The 24,014-nt window shown below is 46.2% G+C and overlaps 1 protein-coding gene across 1 annotated transcript; it reads left to right on the plus strand.

Annotated features, from left to right (window-relative positions):
* Positions 1-451: 451 nt before the first annotated feature.
* Positions 452-17,437, plus strand: LRRC74A (leucine rich repeat containing 74A; the record flags this gene model as incomplete). Its single annotated transcript, XM_080595642.1, has 13 exons — positions 452-737; positions 2,325-2,500; positions 3,145-3,252; positions 4,015-4,111; positions 4,522-4,571; positions 5,363-5,444; positions 7,146-7,231; positions 7,557-7,751; positions 8,816-8,911; positions 12,238-12,381; positions 13,773-13,880; positions 14,517-14,602; positions 15,914-17,437. 13 exons carry the CDS (start codon positions 452-454, stop codon positions 15,987-15,989), a joined length of 1,590 nt encoding a protein of 529 aa, XP_080451768.1. The 3' UTR covers positions 15,990-17,437.
* Positions 17,438-24,014: the final 6,577 nt, after the last annotated feature.

Here is a 24,014-nt window from a genome sequence, read left to right on the forward strand (position 1 = left end):
GGAATGATTTTGGCAAAACCACTCTTGATTCTGGTATGCATTTATTCCTCGTAAAGAGGAATTTTCCGAATTCTCCTTCTCTCTCACTGTAAAATAAATTATGACCTGTAGGCAAGAGAAGCTGTACCACTTCCAGTGGGTCTGGTTACACTCAGTCCCAATGTACAATAGCATTCAAACACTTCTGCCCTGCTTGAAGAGTCCAACAAAGCATTCCCAGCCTGATAGCACAGGCAGCCAACAGTGTCCTGCCAGTGCCTGGGGAAGTGTGAGTCAGTTCAGGAGAGCTGAAAGGAGCTGGCATGGCTTTGGCTTGTAGGTCTGTGGGAAAGTGGGATGGAGAGGGGAAATTTGCTGTTGCCTGACAGACTTCAAAACTGCGGAAGGGGAGAAAGGCAGCTCAACGGGGAGTGAAGATGTGAGCCTGTCCCCATGCCAGAGCCAGCACCACATGGGTACACGGCACGGGGAGCGATGGGCACAAAGCGGTGCTGGGGAAGGAGCACGTTTGCAGCTTGTTGAAGAGGGGTGCAGACTTCAGTGGGAGCTGTGGGAAGTTCTGTCACCTACTGGAAGTCACAAATGTGCTGGCACTGACAAAATGAATCTGCTTGGTTTCATGGCAGACCAGAACGAAGAGATGTCAGACACCAGTGAGTCTCCAGAGCCTCTGTCGCTGCCTGACGCCTCAGCAGAGAAGGCCACGCAAGGCTCTGACACTGACCTAGAAGTTAAAGGTGATTATTTTCCATCTGCCCTCACTAGCTCTTCCCCTTACAGTCAGTGCTGTACCTACCAATGGGTATGTATCAGAAGTGGAGAACAGACACAAACAACCGTGGCAGAGCCCTGACATCCACACCTCATCTGGCGGTTGAGAAAGGCAGGGGGGATGAACCTCCCTCTAGGAGCTCCCCCCTTGACATCAAGCATCTTCCTTCAACTCCTGTATATAGGCCACGGCCTTCCTCCCTCCTCTAGTCCTCAATAACCAGCATTACCAGACCAGCTAGCTGAAGCCAGGGCTGGGCCTCAGGCCCTGTTTGTGTGCTCCTGATGAAACACTGCATACCAGCTGTGGTCTGCATGCCACAGATTTGCCACGATTGTCCTAGACGGTTCTGGTTGCTCTTATCTCCTGCCCAGTGAAGTCAGTCCTCTGGCTAAACAAGTCTTGCACTCATTTTTGTCACAGTAGGACTTGCCTATAATTTAGGAGGAGTGCTTTTTGATTTGTTATAAATGGAAGGAAAATTTTAAAAAGAAAAAAAGAAACATAAGAATGCAAGGAAAAAACTTTTGTGAGAAGCCTCAGTTTGAACTGGAAAAATGGTTTTGACGAGAAGAGAATTTGTCTTGAGGTCAGACCATTGGAAGCATATAACAGCATGGAGAAATATGAGCTCTAAGTGTGGGGTTTGATGAAGGAATTCCAAATGACAGGTTTTTGTGGAAATGCAGCCGCCAGCTGCATTGATATGTCTCACTGCAGCTGTGTCAACAACACCCAGTGGCCAAGTTGCGAATGCTGGGATTCTTTCTGCTGTTCGCAAGCCAAGATGTTCTGAGCTGCCCTAGCTCTGCTGGCAATATCAGCTGTATGCTTCAATTAAAATTTAAAAGAAAAAAAAATGATGAAAATGTTTTTGCCTGATGTCAGAAATTCTCAATTACACCAAGAAAGGTTTAGTCATATTACAGACTGATGAGAAGCTACAGATGCCAAATGGAGAAGCAAGGAGAATACATTAACTCACGGAGGTGTGGGATAAAGGGATGGGGAGAACCAGAGGGAGGGTAACTTTTAAAGAGTGAAACCCTTCTGTTGTTGCATAGTGTTACTTAATTTGGCTCCACAACGTAAAACTTTACCTAGGACCTGAACCAATGAGTCTAGCATAGCTTGTTGATAGTTTGGTTTAAGTCATGAATCAAGACCAAAAAAATGAGGTTCTCATGAAGGCCAAGAGTGAGAGCTCGGCTGAGGTGGCTGCTTAGTTCTCTGCAGACCTCTGGCAGGCTATCCCCATCTCCCATGTTGTTGTGGATGCTGAGGCAAGAACACCTCTGCTCCTCATCTCAACTTTCCAGCATCGGGATGTGTTACAGATATTGGGGCAAGGCCTATGCTTAGCACAGAAATGCCAAGAAACCTGTGTGAGAGCGATTGCTTTGGGGAATTATTACCTCATACTTATCAGCTATTCCTTGTGCATGGGACCCTCTGAACCCACAGGAAGTCAAGTGCTTGGGAGAAACAGGCTCAGAATATGAAGGGCAAACACTGAATGCGCCACTCATCAATATATATTTTTTCTCTGTAGATCCTGGGAAAGCCTTTGCAGGTGTTACGGGTGCAGAGCTGTATCTGGAAGCATGCAGGCTGTTGGAGGTGGTGCCTGTCTCACACTTTACTCAGAACTTGGCCAAGCCTTGTATAAACCTGAGCCATCATGGTCTAGGACCCAGAGGTGTCAAAGCCATTGCTATTGCTCTGGTGGTGAGTAGCTAGTAAGATTGGGACCACTGCTGCCAATGACAATAGGCATTTTAGGCCTCTCTCGGCCTTGGAAGCCACCACTGAATATACAGTGCGGGAGAAAAAGTCCTATCTTCCACAAAGGAACCCCAAGCCTCCCTTATATTTCCCTGCACAGGAAAGCCTTGTGTAGCAACTGCCACCATGTGCTGGAGTTACCCCAAGTTTTGCTCTTGCAAACTGATGTTCTTCCACGGGACACAGGTCCCCAGTGCTCCTAACCCCTACAGGGCTAGAGGTAGGTCTGGAGGTACTGGCATCCCCTACTCAAGAGTCCTACACAAAGATGTGCTTCACTCACCAATGGACAGGCCCAGGATGCCTGTCTGGGGAATTTGGATCTGAACCTGGCTCTCCAGGCTGTCAAAAAGCAATGGAAGGTCCTATCTACTCAAAACCTTTCCAAAAAAAGGTCCCTCTTTTGTATGCCATCTTCCACTGCTATAGCTATGCCATGTCTCCTGACCACTGTCCTGCTCAGGACCTGCAACACCCTGAGGGGTTTGGAAGAATTGTCCAGTGTCCGTTGAACTGAGGAAACTACCTGCTTCATTAACTTTTCATGTGTCTTTTATGTGTCTCTGTTTACCTTTGTGTCTTCTCAGTCCAATGCAACTGTCACCCGCCTAGAGCTGGAAGATAACTGCATTCTGGCAGAAGGAGCCATATGCATAGCAGAGATGCTACGAGAGAATTGCTCCCTTCAGGAACTGGTACCCAACCTGACGTAGTGAGCCAAATGTATTGCTCACACAAGTTCAATCATCTGAGGAATTTCATGAAAGAAAACCAATTCATTCCATTCCAAGTTTTAACCAAATAACAGTTGCTTCCACACACAAATATTCACATTCTGAAAATCAAGATATTTTATGCTCATCTAGTTTTTAAATGTGCAAGTTTCTGAAAAGCGGAAGCGTGCATTTGATGAGCCTGGTGAGGATCCCAGAGCCTGGGAGCCTGCAACTGTTCTTTTCATTAGCAGATGTGACAATAATTACCAGAACTAGGTCTTTCTAGGTCATACTTAGCCAATGGAAAAAATGTTTCGGTCAGGAACTTTTATTCCCCAGCATGATATGGGGAAAGTTTTGTAAATAGATTAAGGGAGTAATGCAAAACTTTCAGATAAAGATCCTTAGGAATGTTCCTTCACTCTGAATCTGGGGTATGCAAAATGCATTTTACTAGGCCATGGGATCTGTGTTGCATCAGAAAAAAAAGATTCTTGGCCAAATGCCTCTTGGTTCACTGAAGACAATGATCCATGTGAAACTGATGGCTCTAGGACTTTGTTCCTGCTACGAAGGAACAGGGATTAAACATACCTGTAACTTTCATTAATTACTGCCTGGCTGGCATTTCTTTTTTTGCTGGTCTTGCATTATTCCCTTAATATCTTGGGCATTAAGGACACAATAAAGCTAATTCATTCTCTGGGCTCATCCTCCTTATCCTTCCTTGTTTCCTCCCAGAACATCTCCAATAACCACCTAGGCACAGAAGGAGCTGAAGCCATTGCCAGTTTGCTTTTGGACAACGCATCCTATCTCTATGCTCTTCAGCTCTCAGGTGGGCTGCATGCACCCAGTGATAGCAGTGGAAGTGAAATACTGTGTGTTTCATTTCAGTCTCTCATCCCAAGAACATTAGTCAGACTCTCGATTATGTCTCTGACAGGAACCCAGAGTGACAGTGTGGAAATCTAGATTTTTGTGATGTGATCAAAATAAATATTTGGCCTGCTAAACCTCCAGCACCTCTGAAAACCAGTCCTGTATGAGAAACTTAGACAATTGCTGTGTCTCTCTTACATCTTGGGATAATTTTCCTCTGGGGATTGGAGTAATGACTAACTTATCAAAGCCTGATACGGGCCATGATTAACTGGATGCTCCACCTAAAAGCTCAACCTCCTGCAGACCCCAACACAATGCCAAAGGAAAGATCAACACATTGTTAACACACATTTTCCTCCCCAGGAAACAACTTCGGAGAGGAGGCTGTATCATGCCTTGCTGAGGCATTGATGGTGAGTTACCTGCAATCCAAGGTCATTTGCAGCCCTGGCTGTGCAGCAGACTCCTTGTCCTGAAGCTGCTGTTCACTTGGCATGATTTCACGTGGCAATGCCCGTATGATTTCCTGGCATAATTCTGCTAAGTGCCTCTTGTTTAATTCAGAAATGAGGGAGGCTGGGAGGACACAGAGAAGGATAGACTGAATTAACATTTCCTCAGGACAGCTGTGTGAGTCTGGCTGAGAAAAAAACCTTCAGGGCTGTGTGACAACAACAGAAGAACATCTGGGTGATACCAAATTTTCGAGACACATAAGTAGCCCAATTTCATAGCATTTTGCAATTCTTCAGCAAAAAGAAGAAGCTTGACTTCTCTTCTTAGTTCCTGTCTCAAAGTCTCTGCAGCATTGGCACCACCAGAAGCTCCCATGAAGCAAGGCTTTGGACTGATAACATAAAGTGCTCTTGGTTAGGATGCAATGGTGAGAGTGAAACTGGGGGCAGGAACAGCTGCAGGATGTGCTGCAGACCAGACATGAGCTGTTTAAGGGAAGTATGCACAACACAAAGCCCCACTGCTTTTGCTGTCTTGGAAAGATAATTGCTGTGATGTTACATGCTTGACAAAGCTCTGTCTTGGGGTACACAGTGCTGCCATCTCCATGCTGACGAACCCCCATGTGCTGGAGATTTCAGTGTGTTTGATATCCTTCTGTTTCATCCTCATGTGGGGGCCTCAGCATGGCAGCTGGCTGCAGCTGGCTGGAAGATCTCATTCTCCCTGCACATTTGTCTCTTTTCAGGGCAATTACCAAGTGAAGAAGCTGGATCTCAGCCACAATGAGTTCTCTGAGAAGGGAGGACGGCTCCTGGGACAGATGCTCGGTAACTTAATCTATTAGTCCCCCGGAGCCAGGAGGGCAAGCACGCTTACTGGGGGACACGATGGGGTCAGCACAGTGAACATGTATTTCCTTCTCCAGCAAAAATGTCCCATGCCATGACCTGGTGGGTAGTACAAAAGACTGGACTTAGAGCTTCCTGGCTGGTCCACCTGCTCACCCTCATCAGCACAGGTGACTAGCAACTACGTTTGACTGCTGTATCAGAACAGAAACGAAGGATGAGAAACCACAGTAACAGAGCAGTCTGTGTCAGAGAAAGGGGAGCTGAAAGAGAAGTCCCTCGGGGAGTTTAAAGCAAACGATTACATTTTACCGAAATCCAATAGGATCAGAACTGTTGTTTGTTTAAACTTTTGATCACAAATTTCAGGAATGATTTATTTTTTTTTAAATAGCCCAAACCCTAATGGTTTGAGTCATTGTACAGCAAGCAGCAAGGGAAACAGATTATAAAGAAATAAAATAAAGTTGCCTTATTTAGCTGTTCAGACAAAGTAAGTTTCAGAGCGTGTAGTAGCCCTGGAGAGGGAAAGCAAAAATAACAGTAAAAATCTTTCAGTAATCTCAGGTGCTGTTAGCGCGCTGTGAAAGCCTTGTATGAATACCTGATGGCATTTCTTCCCTCGGCATTTCCAACACACCTGCTGTTGTAACAGCCAAAAGCCCATGACCAGAGCATCCTGTGTGCCTTAACCATTCCAGTAACACAAAGCTTTCAGTTTAATTAGCACTTTCCTTCTCCTGGTTCAGTGTTTCCACTGATATGAACCTGCTTCTAATTGCAATCAATGTCTTTCAAAGATGGATCAATTAAAGCTGCAGTGAGGGACACAAGGCACTGTGCCCTCCCTTGGACAAGCCTGCAGGGAACCCAAGCATCAGTGCTAAACCTCGTGACCTTCCCAGCCCAGAAAAATGCATCTCCAAACTAAAAGGCCTTACACCCCTTCTTTCATCCCCTCCAGCTTACTTGAGGCAGGAGCTGCGGAGATTATTGCAGAATCTGTTACTTTTCTGCATTCTTTTTTCTTTTAGAGGAATATTTTTAAGCCAGCTAAATTCACCATCTGCCTCCGTCCATCCTCCCATCCATGGAAAATCTGGAGGAGAAATTCTGTCTGAGAATGAGAAGCGTTGGCAGCAAGTCCTACCCCTCCCAGTGTCACAGCAGGCCCAAATGAATTCGCACATACCCTGCTCTAAGTAGAATTTACACTGTGAGGTGTGCTCTGCATGTGAATTGGCACTGGCACATATACAGCTGGGCACAGCTACTATAGGAAGCTGAATTCCTCTCCTCTGCTAATCAAACACAGGCAGAGCAAGTCTTGATATTTTAGATGTGGCAAGGAGAATCCAGACGTTTTTCACAGTGAGAAACACAGACAGTGTCTACTGGTATAAGAAATCCTTCCACTGTCTTCCTCCCTCCCTACTTCATAATCCATTCTGTGATTAAGTCGGAAAAGGCTGTCTTCCCTCTCTGCTTGTGATCAGCAGCCCGTTCTCTGTTCTGTGGATGGAGTGGAAGGGAAGACTCTGTAGGTACAGGTTCCCCTTACAGCAATTAGTGAAGGCCACTGCTGAATCCCCAGCAAACTTTCTCTTAGCCCCTAACTGTGGTCAGCGTTTGTGCCCAGACCACTCTTCATGAGCTAACACCCCCATTTCTCTCTCTTAGCCAGCAACACGGCACTGGAGATTCTGGACCTGAGCTGGAACCACCTGAAGAGGAAGGGGACAGCGGCACTTGGCACAGGTCTCAGGGTAGGAACACTCCTCTTTTGTGACACCCTGGCTGAAACACTGATGGGGAACGCACATCCCTGAGGTCTGAGCAGGCTTCAGTAGCTCTAGCAAGGCTCATCCTACTGGCAATAGGAGTCAGGGCCAGGAGAAGAACTAAAGCAGTGCGTAGGTCTGGTGACTCGCATGGATGGAGAGACCCTGGTGACACTGCAGAGCTGTTGGGTTCACTGGAGCTGGGCTGGGTGTGACTTAAGAGATGCTTCTGCCTCATCCAGGCAAGAAAGGGTAGAGTGGTACACGTGGTGGGCATGCAGCAGCTGAGATCTTTCTTCTCTTCCTGGAGGGCAACGGTGCACTGAAAATCCTCAACCTTTCTTGGAACAGCATTGGGAATGAGGGAGCACAGGCCCTAGGAGAAGCTCTCAAAGTCAATAGCACGCTGGTTCACCTGGACATCAGCAACAACCAGATCAACAACGAGGGAGCCAAGAAGCTCTGCAGGGGCCTTGAAGTCAATGGAAAACTCGAAGTCCTGAAGGTAAAATAAAGCCCAGGCAGGGCTGGAGAAATAAATGGGGGGAGTAGAAAGATCTGAGTCAGGAGGCACAGAAGACAGAGGTGAGCTGTCTGAGAACTGGGAGAAATGAGTATTGTTCTGGTTTGGAGGTGATCAAAGCAGAAGGAAATTCTATCCTGTGAATTTCTGCCAGGGCAAATGAGTTGTACCGTTCCCTCAAAAAATGCCCCAAAGTCAGGCCTTGGCATAACCCCACACACAATATTACCCCAAAGTGGCTGATTTCTGTCATATCTAGTCTCAGTCAAGTGAGAGCCTAAGCATTCAGCAGGTCTGCATACATAGATAAAATATAGTTGCAAATGTAGATTTATACGTAATACATATTTCAGTGTAAGGCAAAGGTTCAAACTTTTGCCACAGCACTACCTTGAGGTACTAGTAGTATTATCCCCAAGGAGTATTACCAAGTCCTGGAAGAAGAAAGCCAAAACTGCCTCCTAGTAAGCTAGGGATCAATAATCCTGAAAGGGGGCAAAGTTGAATGAACAGTCAAACTAGCTTCAGAGGTTATCCTTGAAAGCTAATCAATCTGTCTAATCAAATGTCTTCTCAATCCAAAATCATTCTGTAGGAATTCAGCTCAGAAAAGTCAGCTCGCTTATGAGCTGGATTCTCAGCCAAATTTAATGTCACCACCCTTGCAAATTCCCCATTCAGATGAATTCTAATAGCAGGCGCATCTTCAAATGCAGTCCATTGCCTCAGCCTCTCCCATCACATGGCTGAGCACAACCCACATCAATACGCCCCTGCAACAGATGTAAGGGACCTGACATGTCAAACTTCACACGTGGAGGCAGACGGAGGCTGAGACAGCAACGCCACTGGAAGGCTGCAGTGCAGAGTTTTGGGTGACAGAGACAAGAGGTCATGAAATAAAGAACAAACCCATCACAAGGGACCACAGTTATTCTACAGACCTACTGAAGGATGGGAAGAAAGGGTCACTGCTAAGGTTACAGCATGCCTCCTGCATGAAATCCTCACTCTTACTATGTCTGTCTACATCTCTTCTCCAACAGATGGCCAATAATCCCCTGACCGTGGAGGGTGCCACTGCGCTAGTCATATCTGTCAGAAAGAACCCCAGTTCCATGATGGCAGAGATCAACATCTCAGTAAGAGCTTATGTGCTAGAAAGCCTCCAAGTCCACACACTATACATTTTTAGGAGCTGCATAGACCCCAGAGCTGCCCCCTTCCAAAACTGTTTTGAGACTTGCTGCCTGCTTCAATTACGCACAGTCACTAATAAAAATGGCAGCCCTTCTAGGAGCCAGATGGAAATTCTAGGACTCCAGCCTAGCTCTGGAGAGAGGTGCCTGTAGGATCACCATGTTTCACTCCCTTCCATTTTGCAGTAGCAGAACAAGAACAAGGAATGAATTCACAGCGGAGGATGAATTCTCTTTGTCCCATGAGCTGTCTCCCTGCAGGGTAACCTGAGATGCTAGATACCGTAAAGTGCTTTGATACTCTGTCAGGATGTAGAGGAGCAGAAATATACGGATGCACTGAAAGCAAAGTGCTTTCATTAAAAATAAATAAATAAATGAGCGCTAATGTGGAATGAAAAAAAAAATCAGAGAGGCCAAATCTTAGTATGCATTTCCCTCTGTAGCTGGATGGTGGTGTGACATATTGTCGTAACCTCATGTGCTACTTCTAAAATGACAGACACAGAAATGCTTCTAAGCTCCTGAGTGAGGGCATGGGCTGCACCCTACAATGGAGAGAGACCTGAGCACGAACTGGTCTGCTCCCATTCCTCCCATCCATGCGGTGGTGCTTTACGGGAGCGAAATCAGGCTTCCAGGCCTGCAAGGACTTACAGAAAGTGTCAGTGGCCTCACGGTCCTCCAGCCACCTTTGCGAGTGCCATGATTAAAGGAAGGAACATTTTCCAAAAAAAAAATAGATTTGAGACTTGAAAGATAAATAATACGTTCACACTTGAAACAAGCTAAAAATATTTCATGGGCAGTTTTAGAGACTTAGGTAACAGGTGGTATCTTTGTCCTGTGGTTACTGTATTAAAAAAAGAAATGAAAACAAAACAGAATAAATAATATTCATCTGTGGTCTTTCCTGAGAGTATTGAGGACTTGCAACAGAGATCATGTGAAGAGTGGGTATTCCTCTAGGGCAGACATTTTTTTTCTGCATAAATTAACATCAAAGAGAATTATTTGCCAAGTCTGCAAGGAGTCAGGCCTCATTTTACGTAAGAAAACTAAAACAGGCTGTGTGTGGATAAAAGACTTCATTATAGCATACATGGTTCTATTAGTTCAATTACTAATAATCTAAACAATTCATAAACTTGGAAAGAGTAATATATTTTGGTTAAATTCTGAGCAATCAAATTACTGAAATTCATTTATTCAAAAGGAGCCACGTGAGAAATTTTGAGGCAAGGAGTTAACTAACATTAAGAGTCTTAAATACAACCAAAATCTCACAATGTATTTATGATTGTCAGGGTTAAGTGATGCTCTCTTCTCCTTACCCCCCAAAAAGTCTAAATTACCTGGCATTTCTTAAGATAAATCGTCAATGGCATAAATTACAGTGACAATGTAATTACAGTGACATTACAGGATCCTGATCAAAGGTTTGTAGGTAAATGCCTCATCTCTCTGGCAGACTTCCTTCCACCTGTGACATAGGAAGTCTTGCATTTCAGTTCAGAATATTTGCAAATACACATTTCCAAAGATCTGCTGCTGTCTTAAACCTTTAAGAAGTTAGCAAAGGTTTTAACAGGAAACTTAAGGGAAGACATAAACAAAAGCCTTTTCTGCCCCTTTTCCCAGTGATAAACGTTTATCTTGATTTTCAAAGAATGAATAATTAGTGTGTCTGTAGGAAGAATTTCAAATAAGGATCATATCTAGAAACTTCTGCATGGGTTTGACAGCACTAGCAAAGGCGAAGCGATAGAAAGGCACGTTTTTAATGATGCAGTTTATTGTTTCTGACAACATTTCTAAGCACAACTGTTCCCCACATTCCTTCCATAATCTGCTCTTTATAGAGCTTCAACTTGCAGTTACTGGCTATCAAATATTTTATGGGAGGCATGAATCAAAGCAGCTAACATTCCCGTCTTCACCATCATGGTACAAAAGAAAATGCCATTACTTAGCAGCTGCCCATGTGTTGTTTTCTTCCGAGCTGTTGGCTGACTGTGTCAAAGACGCAGAAATACACCACCCGGCTCCCTCCAGGTGACCCCAGCAAGGTTTGCCAGGCCAGGCATGCTGCTGTGATGTGCAGCTTCTGAGGTCACACTGGCGGTCTGCTGGCTTTCTGCTGGGGACGAGGCCAGGCTGGCAAGCCTCGGAGAGAGCCGGCTGCAGGCAGAGCCAGCTCGGGTTCTCCTGTGCGGGGCTCCCAGGACTGAGACGCTCTGCTAGCCTGCATTCTGCAGGGAGCTCATCAATGAGCCACTCTGCACCCATAAAAGAGTTGATTCTGAATGAAAGCTAGTAAGCCCAGCCAGACCCAGACTAGTCCAAGACTGTCCTCAAGCAATTGCAGTCAAGACCTCACTGCAATGTAGAAATCTTCAGCTAAAAAGAAGCTGTAAGAATTCATTAGGATACTTTATAGACACGCTTTAGGGAAAAAAAATACTATGCTTGATGCCATGGGAACTTCCCACAACGACATAAAAGAGAAGCTTTCATGACTTTCCTGATACAGAACTGCCTGGAAATTTCCCACAATTAAATACGTAGCTAACATAATATATGAACATATATTTCCCTACCATCACGGATATGAACAAAATCAAAGCTACGTTTTCAAAATATCAGTAAAGATGAAAGTAAATTTGTTATAACTTAAATTTGGAAGAATCAATTATAGCGACAAGAATATTTTCATTGATAGTTTACTTTCTAACATCACAAAACCCTACTACAAGACACTGTGCTGCTGCCCATTCTATAAGTACTAAAACAGAAAACTCTGTCTGAGGTCTTATAGGCCTTGGCTGATTTTTTTTTCCTTTTTTACAGAACTCTAAGACACATTTTGGCCATTAACTAACAGTTAATGCCTTGCAGTCTGCATCTTAACTGAATGGAGAGGAGACCCATGTAGAACTGTCTCAGGGGTGAACAAGAATCACCCAACATAAGAGGTCTTCAGTGGAGATACTTATCTAATGTACATCTACCTTGCATCAAATTAATTTCTACGTAAATTAATAGATCCTTTTCTAACTCAAACATGAGAAAAGAGAAGGGAGAATAACACTCATTTAGGGTCAGGCTTCTGTGGGATTCCTCAAAGTGAAGAGTAGAGATGGGAAATGGCAGCACCCTTAGGAGAGAATGCTTACTGTTGACTGCAGATGGATTTGTTAATGAAAGCAAGTCTTTGTCATTCTCTGGGCATGCACGCTGACTGCAGTCTCCTTCCTCCTATGAACCAGAATGTGTTGGTGAATGAAAATTTCATCAAGTTGCTGGATTTTGTATGTCAAACACGTCCTGAACTAGATGTCATCTATGGTGAAGTTGAAGGCTGTATCTCCAAGATCCCCAAGCAGCATCCAAATTCTATGAAACTGATTCAGGTGAGCTACTGAACTTTGTCCACAGCTGCCCTGTACATGGTACACAAACCCCAAGCACCTGGAGGGAGGGAGGTTGGAAGGGGTAAGCTTTCTTCCAAGTGGGAAATTCAGTCAAATTCCTTCAGAAAAGTATATTCATAATCACTACTGCGCATTCACTTCTCTTATTCCATGCAGATTGACAAAGCAAATCCTTTGATTTTCAGAAGATGAAAGCCTTGGGATCTGAGGGAACTGCTCTTAAAAAAAAAAAAGTGTTTTTTGATTTGCATAGTTGTGATTTAGTAATATTAATCGCATACCTTTATATGACATCATTCATCCACATAGTTCCCTTTAAAATGCGCATCCAAATTATTTCTTGTACAGCTGAGAATACTGACAAAGAGAAGCTGTACAGTTTGACAGTTTTGAAAAAGCAATGGCAGAGATGACAATATAAGCAAACCCTAAGTGCTGTAATCACTGAACAGTGTTGTCTGCCATTTCCATCTGAATAGATGTTTGCTAGCTGCGGAAAACAAACTGATGGATTTCAGGTTTGATCCAAAGGAGCATACATCCTGCTCACCCAGCCCACCACAACAGCTGACTCTCACAGAGCCCTTTCCTGACAGTTGTGATTTAGCATCAGAACGAATGCGCTTCATAAAAACAGGCTACGGTAATACAAACAAAAACTGTTCTAAATAGAAATGACTTAGCTTTTTAAGGCCTGTAATTTTTACGGAGAGCAGCAGATGGTGCTGTCCTCCTTGCTGGAAGGCACTGGAGCACCGCGGAGTTAGGAACACTTCTGCTTTACCAGCTTCATTGTGCTTTTCTAGCTGCTGTGCAGATTTTTAACTAACTGGGTGAGATGTTGCTGTAGACATGGCTTCGGATGAAATTAAGTAAAAGTTTGGGCTGTTAGTTCACATCAAACAGTGCCTCTGTCATTCACAGCTAGCAACACACTAGTATGCTTTGCAGTTTTTAACAATAGTTATGGCACTCAGATGTGTTCTCCTTCGGGCAGACAGGAATTCAGAGAAGAGCACTAAAGTGATCAGGAAAGGACTGTCCGCAGGCTGGACAGCCTAGCCAAGCGGTGCTGGTGGGATGAGTACCAAATAAGTATGCACAATTATCAAAAGAAACAGCTTGGATATAGGTTTACTACTGTGACCTGTTTCGAGGGAGAGGGTATAACTGAGAAGAATGGGACTAGCCTGAGTAAAAGTATTTTCTTCTGACAGTGGCTGCATAAGGAGTTAAGGACTCACATATATCAGAGATGGGCTGAGTAAAGGCAGGGTGACAGCTGGAGGAATAAGGGGAGAGCCCGTGGCAGCCATCGGCGGCTGTTTCAGCTCACGGTTGTGCCTGTGTTTTCTCTCTGCTTCTCTTAGAAATATTTGAATGAGCACAACCTGCGACTCTGGGACTTTTTTCAGAAAATTGACAAGGATGGAAACATGAAGATCCCTGTGACAGCCTTCCGGAGAGCCATGCTGCAGGTGTGCCCCAGAAACCATGGCCAGGAGGCTCTCCTGACAGGGTACTGCTCTGGGAAAACCCCTCTGCTGCACCATAGCCACCGTCAGCCCTGCTGGTGATGTTGTTGCAACTAGAAGGCTAAATTCACTCACTGCAAAAGTAGAGCCCTCAGCAAGACCCAACAGAAATCCTGTGACATCCAGTAAATACTGCAGAGGGCATCAGTGATTATGGATCAACTCTAGAATATCACAAAAGCCTTGTAAATTAGAGGCCAGTTGTTTGTATAGGATATGCCTACAGGATCTTGAAAGATAATTATGTCTTACTGCTATGGGAAAGTGAACAAGAGACGCTTAAATCCTTGCCCCTACACACTGAGCAGACAATTCTCTTCCTGCCAAAACCACCATGGTGCTTGGATCAGTAGTACTGGTCAGCTTTCCATGATGCTATTTTACACCCTTACCAAAAAAAAAAAAAAAAAGAGGTATTTTTATCGTCTCCAACATCACTCCGGATTTTTACATCCCATTTTTTTCTATGGAGGAATCTATCTCCTCACCTATTAAAAGATGACCAGGCCCCAGTCCAATATGGAGGATTTTTCTGCTTTAAAATACCCAGGTTTGCTAGCATTTCTCTTCTTCTCTTAGCAATCAAGCATCCCACTGGATCGAGTCCAAATTAGGGAACTAGTGCACAAGCTAGACCGGAATCGGACAGGGATTGTGGACTACAGGTGAGTGAGTGACTCCACTTACTGTCCTGTCCTATGTTTCCTTTTTAATTTGGCACAATACCAAGTAAACACATCCTTATTCACTTTAGGAGGTGAAGGGACATGTGTTTTTGGCCAGTCCTGCAACATGACCACACATCACTTACCTAAGAGGAAGGCAGATCACACAATACCTTGTACGCTTAGAAGCCCTACTGAGTCAAACTAGAAGTCAGTATTACTTTTCTGTTTTATAAACCTGCTGTGCAAGCGCACGGATCTCAGAGCTGAATGGCATTTTCATTCACGCTCATAAGCCTGTGTGAGAATCATCAGTTCAACATTGTTCTCCCCCTGAAGCTAGAGTACGATTTGCAAAGACAGCTTATCTGTGCCTTCAGACCTTTTCCTCCATCCTCAGGGACTCTAATTTTTTTCTTCTCTCTGATCCTTCTTCTTAGGAGACCTAGTTTTCCCTGGAAACCCACCTTCAAACTACAGAACTTTTCAATCTCTTGAAAGTGCATCTTTCTTAGTGCCTGGAGCAATCATGTCCAAGTTCTGAGAGTCTGAGCAGTCAGCAGCAAACTCCTTGGAGGTTGTCAGTCGCTGCAGGCTAAGCCATTTGTCATTGGACCACAAATTTCCCCCTAGATTTGCAGTCAGCTCTGACATGTGACTCATCATCTGAAAGCCCTGTTAACCATGGCCAAATATTCCCATCCCTCACTACATACTGATGGGTTTAAATGTGTGCTGTAGTCTAGTTCTAAGGCTAGAAGCAATGGGTCAGCTTTGCAAATCTTTTCACCTCTTAGCCTCCTAACGTCTTCAAAGAACAGCTGAGAAGTGAATGACTTTGTTAGATCCAGTCTTTATTCCTTTGCGTCTGTTGGTGCTGTGCTAAAAGCATCTGTTCTCAGGCACTACATGGGCCTTAGCCTGGTTAAACTTGAAACGGAGGTTACATGGGGTTCCCAGCTACTTTAGGCACAAATTCCAGAACTGTGGCTGAGCAGCAAGCAAATCAGGAACTGCTGAAACCCAGTCAACAACAAAGACTTCATTTGGTGTCATTAATGCTGCTGAGTTGATAATGTAGGGGAAAAAAAATAGATATCTACTCCTTATGTGCATTTTAGCACTGTAGCATGTGTGTTAGTGGTAATATTCACAGTGCAGACAAGAGTCAGAAGAGTTGTGACCTTTGCTGTCCTTACTGTGCCCACTTCAGACTGGTTCCTCAGGGTCCTATCAGCAGCTTAAAGACATCTGACAGACAAGATTCACTTTACTAGATTAATACTTTTTCATCTCTTTCTTTTGAATTAGTCACCTAAAAGAGCAGAAGCCAGCACAGAAGCCTGTGGAAGGGGAAATGAAGGAAGAAGAGAAGGAAGATAAGTAAAAATGAAGCAAGGAGGTATCAGACAGTGAAAGGTAGTAGGAGAAACGCTGGAAGAAAGCTAAGAGTGGCCCTGGGCTTGGGGAGGTCTGATGCTGGAGAGCTCTGATAGTGTAAGTTATTGAATGTGGAAATAAAGTTGGTGTTCCAGCGCACAGCAGGTCTGGTCCTTTTGGGTAAGGGCAGAACAGACTGGCTATCTCATTCTGCATGCTGACAAATGCTGAACTTATTTTCAGAAACAGAGCCCAAAAGCTGGAATGGGAAAACCTAGAAAATTCATATATTGTTATTATCCCCTTTAGAGGGAAAGCACGTGGACAAAGACTGGAGCAAGTGCCCTGCAGACAGTCCCTACCAGACGTAGCTGCTTTGATGCAGGGACCTTTGCAAGAAGAATTAAATTAACGTGAATCTACAGCTAATGCTGCTTTAAAAAGTTACGGGTAATAGGAATTTTATTAAATAGCTCCATGGGAAAAGATATGCTAGAAGGGTGGAATTCATAACTGATTTTAAATGGCTCAGATACTGAACTGCTTTTTTTAAATCAACATAAAAGACAAAGAAAGAAAGATTTCACCAATCCTTAAGAAGTAATGAAAGCCTTGCATATACAACATTTATAAATAAATGATAAAAAATATCATCAGAGAATCATGGAATGTCTTGGATTGGAAGGGACCTTAAAGTTCCTCTAACTCCAACCCCCCTGCCATAGTCAGGGATGCCACCCACCAGATCAGGTTAGCCAATATTTACATGTGCAGATGAGCAGATCCACAGGAAGTACATTTTGCCATGTGAGCAATTTCCAACATAGGCTATACCACAAAGAAACTAGGAGAATTGAGACATGTTGACCAGCGAGAGGATTGGAGAGAAAAAGGAAGGATTCCTTTCACTACCCATTCATTATGACCTTTTCACTCTCCATCCATTCACTGGATGATCTTTAAGGTCCCTTCCAACCATTCTATGATTCATTTTATCAATTCCCAACTGGAAAAAAATCTTCCAGTTAGAGTTCAGGTGGCTCCAGTGTCTCCTGAGAAGTCAGCCTGACTGTTGACGTGAGGGTGCTGCTATGGCTGCTCAGTAGTCATCTTCAATACACGACTGAGTGCTAGGCTTTAACTCATTACCCCAGCAAGTCTCTTGTCCTCTGATGTCTGTGACAATCCCCTAGCTACTCACAAGTCTATGGACATTTCTTGTACACACACACACACACACACACACATTTGTCTTTCTTCCAAGCTGAAGAATGCCACCCACTCTATCATTCCTCATAGGACAGACTCTGATGGTCCTTGTTTCCCTTCTCTGAACGACTCCCAGATGGAATATATGGGAATCAGAATCAGAAATGCAAAAAGCATTCAAGACACTGGGGAGTCTGCACGGACATAGCACTGTGGGGTTTATTGTTGTTGTTCTCTTTTCCTTTCCCAATCCTCAGCTGTTACTAGGCACTGAGGTGTGTTTTCACAGAACCATACACCAGACCTGCAGGATCTTACTCCTGAATACCAAGGCCCACCGTGGAGCCCACCCTTTTCTACGTGAAAAGCACGGAGAGGGGCGGCACGCCTGCCATTTTACAATCGAGAGCACTTACTTATTCCTAAGGAAGAGCTGCGAGGACACCACTCCTGCGGCAGGCACGGCCACTCCTGCTGCAGGGCTTTGCGCCTGCCCGCGCTGGCCACCAGATGTCCCCTCAGCACCAGCGCTGGAGCGGGGAGCGCGGCCCGGGGCCTCCCCTCCCTGCAGGCACCGGGCCCCGACACCCAGCGGCCGTGCCCGGAGTCCATTTTCAGCCCCTCTCCTTAAAACGGCTCCCTGGCTTCTTTCCTAAAATAAAAAATGCTAAATATCATGCCCTGGCATCTCTTGGTGCCCACATTTGGGGCGTGCACGGGGAGGCGTCCCTGCTGCAGGACGGTTTGGGGCCCTCTCGGCCCCACTGAGGTGCTGCAGGTGTCCACAGGCCCGAGGGCACTTGCCCATCGTTTCTGGAAGGGCTGCTCTTTAAAACTCACAGGTCATTTTTGAGCCCTTCTCCAGCGGCACCAAGCTTGTTCACCAGGTAGTCACAATTCACTGTCAGCGTGAAATATCTATGTGGTTCTTTCCCCCGCAACCCCAAGAACTCCCATTTTGAGTCTCTTTTTCAGCCTCCGAGGCATGCATTGCAAACATCAAAATGTGCAGGCTGAGAATTAAGGCTGGGGGCTATCAGCATGTTTGGGACCAGCCAACGATTTTGTATTTGTACAAAAATTAGTGGTTTTCTGGTTTTGTTTTTGTTTTTCATGACTGGCAACCACTGTTACCTCACAGAGAAGATGATTTACAAGATCCCAGATCTTCTTCCAAAATGAACCTCTTGGCTTATCAGCACGCAGATGCTCTATGAGTCAGTTAAGCTGGATCAGAGGTGAGAAGTTTCTCACTGTTTCTAGACTTGTGTGGAAAAAAAAAAAGACTAAGATTGGCTTTCTGGGTACCTGACAGCAGAGAGAGAGGGCAGTGCTCCACTGTCCAGAGAGCACCGTGTTTGTTCTGCAGCTCAAGGGTGCACTTTTGGGGGGGGGGGGGGTAGCACGTATACACTGGGAAATATCTTCATCTTTTATTCCTACAGCATCTTGGGTTTGTCTTGCATATGTTACACATGAATCTTTATCTCATGCACAGTGCTGTTGTGTATTAGTCATGCATTACTATTCTGCTTAGGTTTGCACAGAACTGGCTGCCCAACTAAACTGATTTGTCCAATTATCACCCTTAAGATTCTAGATTAGCTACAGCCATCAAAAACACGCTCTTCTGTAAGAAAACAGCATAATCAAATATAGATGGGTACTGGCCTGCGGCAGATGTGACTTTTATTTATTCAAGTGTCCACTTAAACTCCAGATTCAACAATGATGTGGCAGCTAGGTTGTACCTTTACACCACAGAAAACCTACACGGAGATTGGATGGTTTCTTTCATGCAGAGAGAGGTGAAGAATTTGTGCCGAAATTTCTAGCTCCAGAAGGGTTTGATAAGTTAAAATTATCTACTTCACCAAATGCACAAAATCAAAAGAGAGTGAATCTCTGTGGAGGATCTAGGTGAAACCTTATGTCCTTTTGTGTGGCTTGATGCAACTAAAATAGCAAAAAAATGGAAGTGCCAGTGAAAATTTTAATTCTCCAAATTCACATGCAAGCAAGCAGTGCAGGGGAGGGATGTGGTTGCAGTTCATATTGTTGTAGAGTCTCTCTGAACACTCTCGGATCAATAAAGCTTTTTTAAGCTTGGTGGAAGCATTTGTCCCCATGCTGGCATTTCAGGGATGAACTGAGGTAGGTGCTGAGCAGGGATGGTCCAGGAATGGAACATGAATTGCTCGGTTGATCCCACACCTGTGAAATGGTGCAGAAGGAAATGTTTTGGCTGCCATAAATTAAGGCAGCTTTGAGACTCATCTAACATACTTCAGGAATTCAGCCTGCCAGCACAAAATTGGGCAGTGTGGAAAGCTGGCAAAACAAAATCTCTGCATATTACATGGGCTGAGAGAGTGACACAGCTGAGTAACGTTTTCAGATCTCTTTGATATTAGAAAGCAAATAACTACCATTAAGTAACATGTTTTGAAAACACAGCATGCACACCACAGTATTTAATGTGCTAGCTAGTTTAGATGAACCTCTGGATCTCACAGGGAAAATCATATTTCTGTTACGGATCTCACCTAGCAGAATGAGGCCCAATTCGGATTGATTTCCTAGTGCTGCTGAAACACCTATGACAACACAGCATTGCATTAAAAAAGACACTGCTAATAAGAATCTCTAGAAATCTCAGAGTAAGTATAAAATCTAATGCTATATGCAGTTATCTCAGCTTGTTCATGTTGAAGATCTTTGATCTGTCTAGCTGAACTGGCCAAAAGGGTTTTGGCTTTACTTTCAAAGAAGAAATCTCACAGGCTGCAGAAGTGTGTACACTGATACCAGTCTTCGTCTTTAAGCTTGCATCAATAGTTCTTTGTTCCAAAGGCCTCCCATCCATATAATATCAAAAGATGTTCTGCATTTATCAGTGGACATAAGCCTTGTGCAAAGGTGTGTCCTGCAGCTGTGCACAAAATCCAGCATCATGGGACTGGAAGTATGCAGTGTACACTGCAATGGGCAGTATGGCTGAGATGCTTAAGTTCCCTGTCTACTCAAAGAGTAAATCCTCATCTGGATATATCAGCAACTTTACAAATCTGAAGAGATGATGGAGGTGGTTACATCGGGTACACATGTGCCGAGAAATACAAGCAGGGTACTGGGATCAGCTGTTTAACATCTTTGTCAGTGACACGGACAGTGGGATTGAGTGCACCCTCAGCAAGTTTGCCGATGACCCTAAGCTGTGTGGTGCAGTCGACACGCTGGAGGGAAGGGATGCCATCCAGATGGACCTGGACAGGCTTGAGAGGTGGGCCTGTGCGAACCTCCTGAGGTTCAACAAGACAAGTGCAAGGTCCTGCTCTGAGCTGGGGCAATTCCAAGCACAAATACAAGCTGGGCAGAGAATGGATTGGGAGCAGCCCTGAGGAGAAGGACCTGGGGCTGTTGGTTGCCGAGAAGCTCGACATTAGCCGGCAACGTGCACTTGCAGCCCAGAAAGTCAACCGTATCCTGGGCTGCATGAAAAGCATGGCCTGCTGGGCAAGGGAGGTGATTCTCCCCCTCTGCTCTGCTCTTGTGAGACACCACCTGGAGCACTGCCTTCAGCTCTGGGGCCCTCAGAATAAGAAAGACATGGACCTATTAGAATGGGATCAGAGGAGGGCTATGAGGATGATCAAGGGGCTAGAGCACCTCTCCTGTGAAGACAGGCTGAGAGAGATGGAGTTGTTCAGCCTGGAGAAGCAAAGGCTTTGGGGGGATCTCATTGTGGCCTTCCAGAGCCTAAAGGTGGCCTACAGGAAAGCTGTGGAGGGACTCTTTGTCAGGGAATGGAGCGATAGGACAAGGAGTGAGGGATTTGAACTAAAAAAGGGTAGATTTAGATTGGATGTTAGGAAGAAATTCTTCACTCAGAGGGTGGTGAGGCACTGGCACAGGCTGCCCATAGAAGCTGTGGCTGCCCCATCCCTGGAGGTGCTCAAGGCCAGGCTGGATGGGGCCTTGGGCAACCTGGTCTGGTGGGAGGTGGCGGCTGGAACTGGATGATCTTTAAGGTCCCTTCCAACCCAGACCACTCCACGACTTTACGATCAGAGCCTTACCGCTGCTGTGCAGCACACGGTGTAGCCCCCAGGCCTCCCCAGGCCTCCCCAGGCCTCGGGGCTCGGCCCCGGCGCTGCCGATGCTGTGGCAGTGCAGGCGCAGGCTGCGGCCCCGCGCCGCGGGCACCTCGCCGGCTCTTCCCCCGCTTCCACCGAGCAGAGGGCGCTGCGCCCTCAGCAGTGGCTGCCCAGCACGTTCCCGGGATGGAGCCCAACCGCTGGAAGGAAAAAAGTCCCGCACACACGCCCTGAGACAAAAATAAATAAATAAATAAAACGACGAAAACAAACTGTGCGCTGAGGGAAGCTGCTCTGAACCCCTCGGAAATGCCGCCAGGCAGCAGGCTGCTGAGGGTGCCTCAGGCCCGGGGGCGGCGGCCAGGCATGGTGCAGGCTTCGAAGGCCGCTGTCCCGACTGGGCCCCTGTCCCGACAGGGCCCCCGCCCCGCCGTGGGGCCGCTGCCCGCCGCAGGCCCCCGCCGCCCCCGGCCCCCGCAGCGCGGCCCCAGCGGGGCGCAGCGCGGTGGAAAAGCCACAAGGCGAGCTGCTCTCTGGGGGGGTGGAGACAGACACAGGCGGAGTCAGATCGCAAATTCTTGAACCTTTAACATCCTTTCTGTAATTTGAAACATACTTGTTCCCATTCCAGAACCCTTTTTTTTTTTTTTTTTTTTTAAATTCCTTCCTTGAGGCTGTGGAAATACGTTCAGGAAAAAAAAAAAAAGAGAGAGAGGGAGGGTGAGGGAGAGAAAGAAAAGAAAGGAAAAAAAAAAAAAGAAAGCAAGCCCACTACTTATCGGAGGCTCCAAAACAAAACAGAAACGTGAGAGCTCAGCCCTCCCCAGCACAACTGCTGGCGGGCTCAGGTTTCCGTGGCAGGGTCACGGCTGCGGCAGCTGGTCCTGCCCGAAACAGGGCGACCAAATCCTGTCTGCTCTGCAAATGGCAGCTACCTCCTCCTGCTTCAGCAGATCTCGGTGCTGTGAGGAGAAGGAGCCATGAACTGGTGCCTGCTCACCTTCAGGGGGTGATCGCCTCCCCTGGCTTTCCTGCCCAGGCCAGCCCCTTCCAGCCACCCCCTGGTTTGCCCCAGGGAGAGGGCTCAGCACCCCTCTGCTGTGGGCTTCAAGGCCCCCAGCTACTGCGGCAGGCAGACGGTTCCCATGTTTAGGGTGGGGTGTGCACATATGGGAGAGGAAAGCTGGGCTGACGCACGCTGTGAAAGACTTTGGATGTCACTAATCTCCCCAAATGGCACGGAGCAGCGTGCGGCGCTCTTCTTGCATCAGCCGGGCTGTGGGACCCACTCCTTTCCCCCTGGGTAAACCACAGCAGGTGATCGTGCTGGTGCAGCAGGGCTTTGTGTTTGCTTTGTGTAAGGAAGCAACGATTACCAGGGACACCAAACACCACCCCAGGTCAGAAGTGTCCTGAAGCTGCTGCTGGCACGCCAGCAGTTGCAGTGCAGCTGCCGTGCCAGCGCTGGGCCGGGCGGTGCTGGAGCAGGGCCGCTAGGTGGGCAGCAGCAGCGCCTACCCCTCTCCCGTCCCACAGAAGGACCTGCATCCCTCTCTTTCAAATTAGAAAAACAAAGCAGAGGGGAGAAGCTTTCATGTTTCTTTGCCATTATCATAGGTCTTGACTGTGTTAATGCGGTATCATGTTGTTTACATGTGTATGTATATGGATGGGTGTGAGCAACCCTTAAAGAAGGCGTGAGGTTTTCCAGGAGAGAGTCAAGCGGGCACATGTGCATCACCGGAGGCAGCTGGATGGCTGCCGAGCCGGGAGTCACCTCTGTGCGTGGGGGAGAAGTCATCCAGAGGGAAGGGCAGGGACCCAGGGCAGGACACAGCCCCAACCTGCTGTACTCCTCCCTGTCACAGCCACTGCTCTGCACAGCCCAGACATTTCTGTTTCCTCAGGTGTACAGCTGGAGGAGAAGGACCAGGACTCTGTGGAAGGTGGGGATGGGGCAGATACTTTTATCTTTTTGGAAGGGACAGAGAGACACTTTAGGGTTTCCCCATAGCCAAATTGGGCCTTTTAGCCACATGCCCCTTGTAGGACGGCTGTAGGTTATGCAAGGAAGTCGTCTCCTTAACCCAGCTCCTTGCAGTACAAGTCACTGATACTCTGCAGATTGGCAGGAGACACCACAAAGCCCATGTGTGCTTAAATATTTCACGTCACACAGCACATGTTATTCTGGCTGCCTGCAACACTGCAGCATTTGGACTCCCTCCCTCTGAGGAGATAAAGCATCTTGATAGCTTAGCTGTGTTTATCCAGACACCCTCAGGACAGTCTTTGTCTCTGAAGCTGGAGAGTTGGAGCTCACTGCATCATCCCGTTTTTTGAACGTTGTCCCCAGAAAGGAGCCATCCTGCTCAGGGCACCCCCATTGTCTCTGTGTCCATCCTTTGCCCTCAGCCTGGATTGCTGCTTTTTTTAGCCAATACAATGTAACATGGTGTCCTCTTTATCACATCTCTATCACTTTTTGGAATATAAGCCCTTGATACAAATACAAAGGCTCTGACTTTTTCCTAGATATCTTGGATACAAACGGGGTTATTAGTGCTCTGTTCTCAGGCACCTGTTGGCAATTGCCCCCTTCTCTTTACTGTCATGCAAGCCTAGTTGGAGTTGCTGTTAATGTGAAACAAAACTTCAGTTAAACATGTATTATGCTAAGTTAATTACTTTGGGGTGACATTCTAGAGATACAGCATGTGACTCAC

This window comes from Anser brachyrhynchus (assembly GCF_964034855.1).
Source record: "Anser brachyrhynchus genome assembly, chromosome: 5".
Lineage (NCBI taxonomy): Eukaryota > Metazoa > Chordata > Aves > Anseriformes > Anatidae > Anser > Anser brachyrhynchus.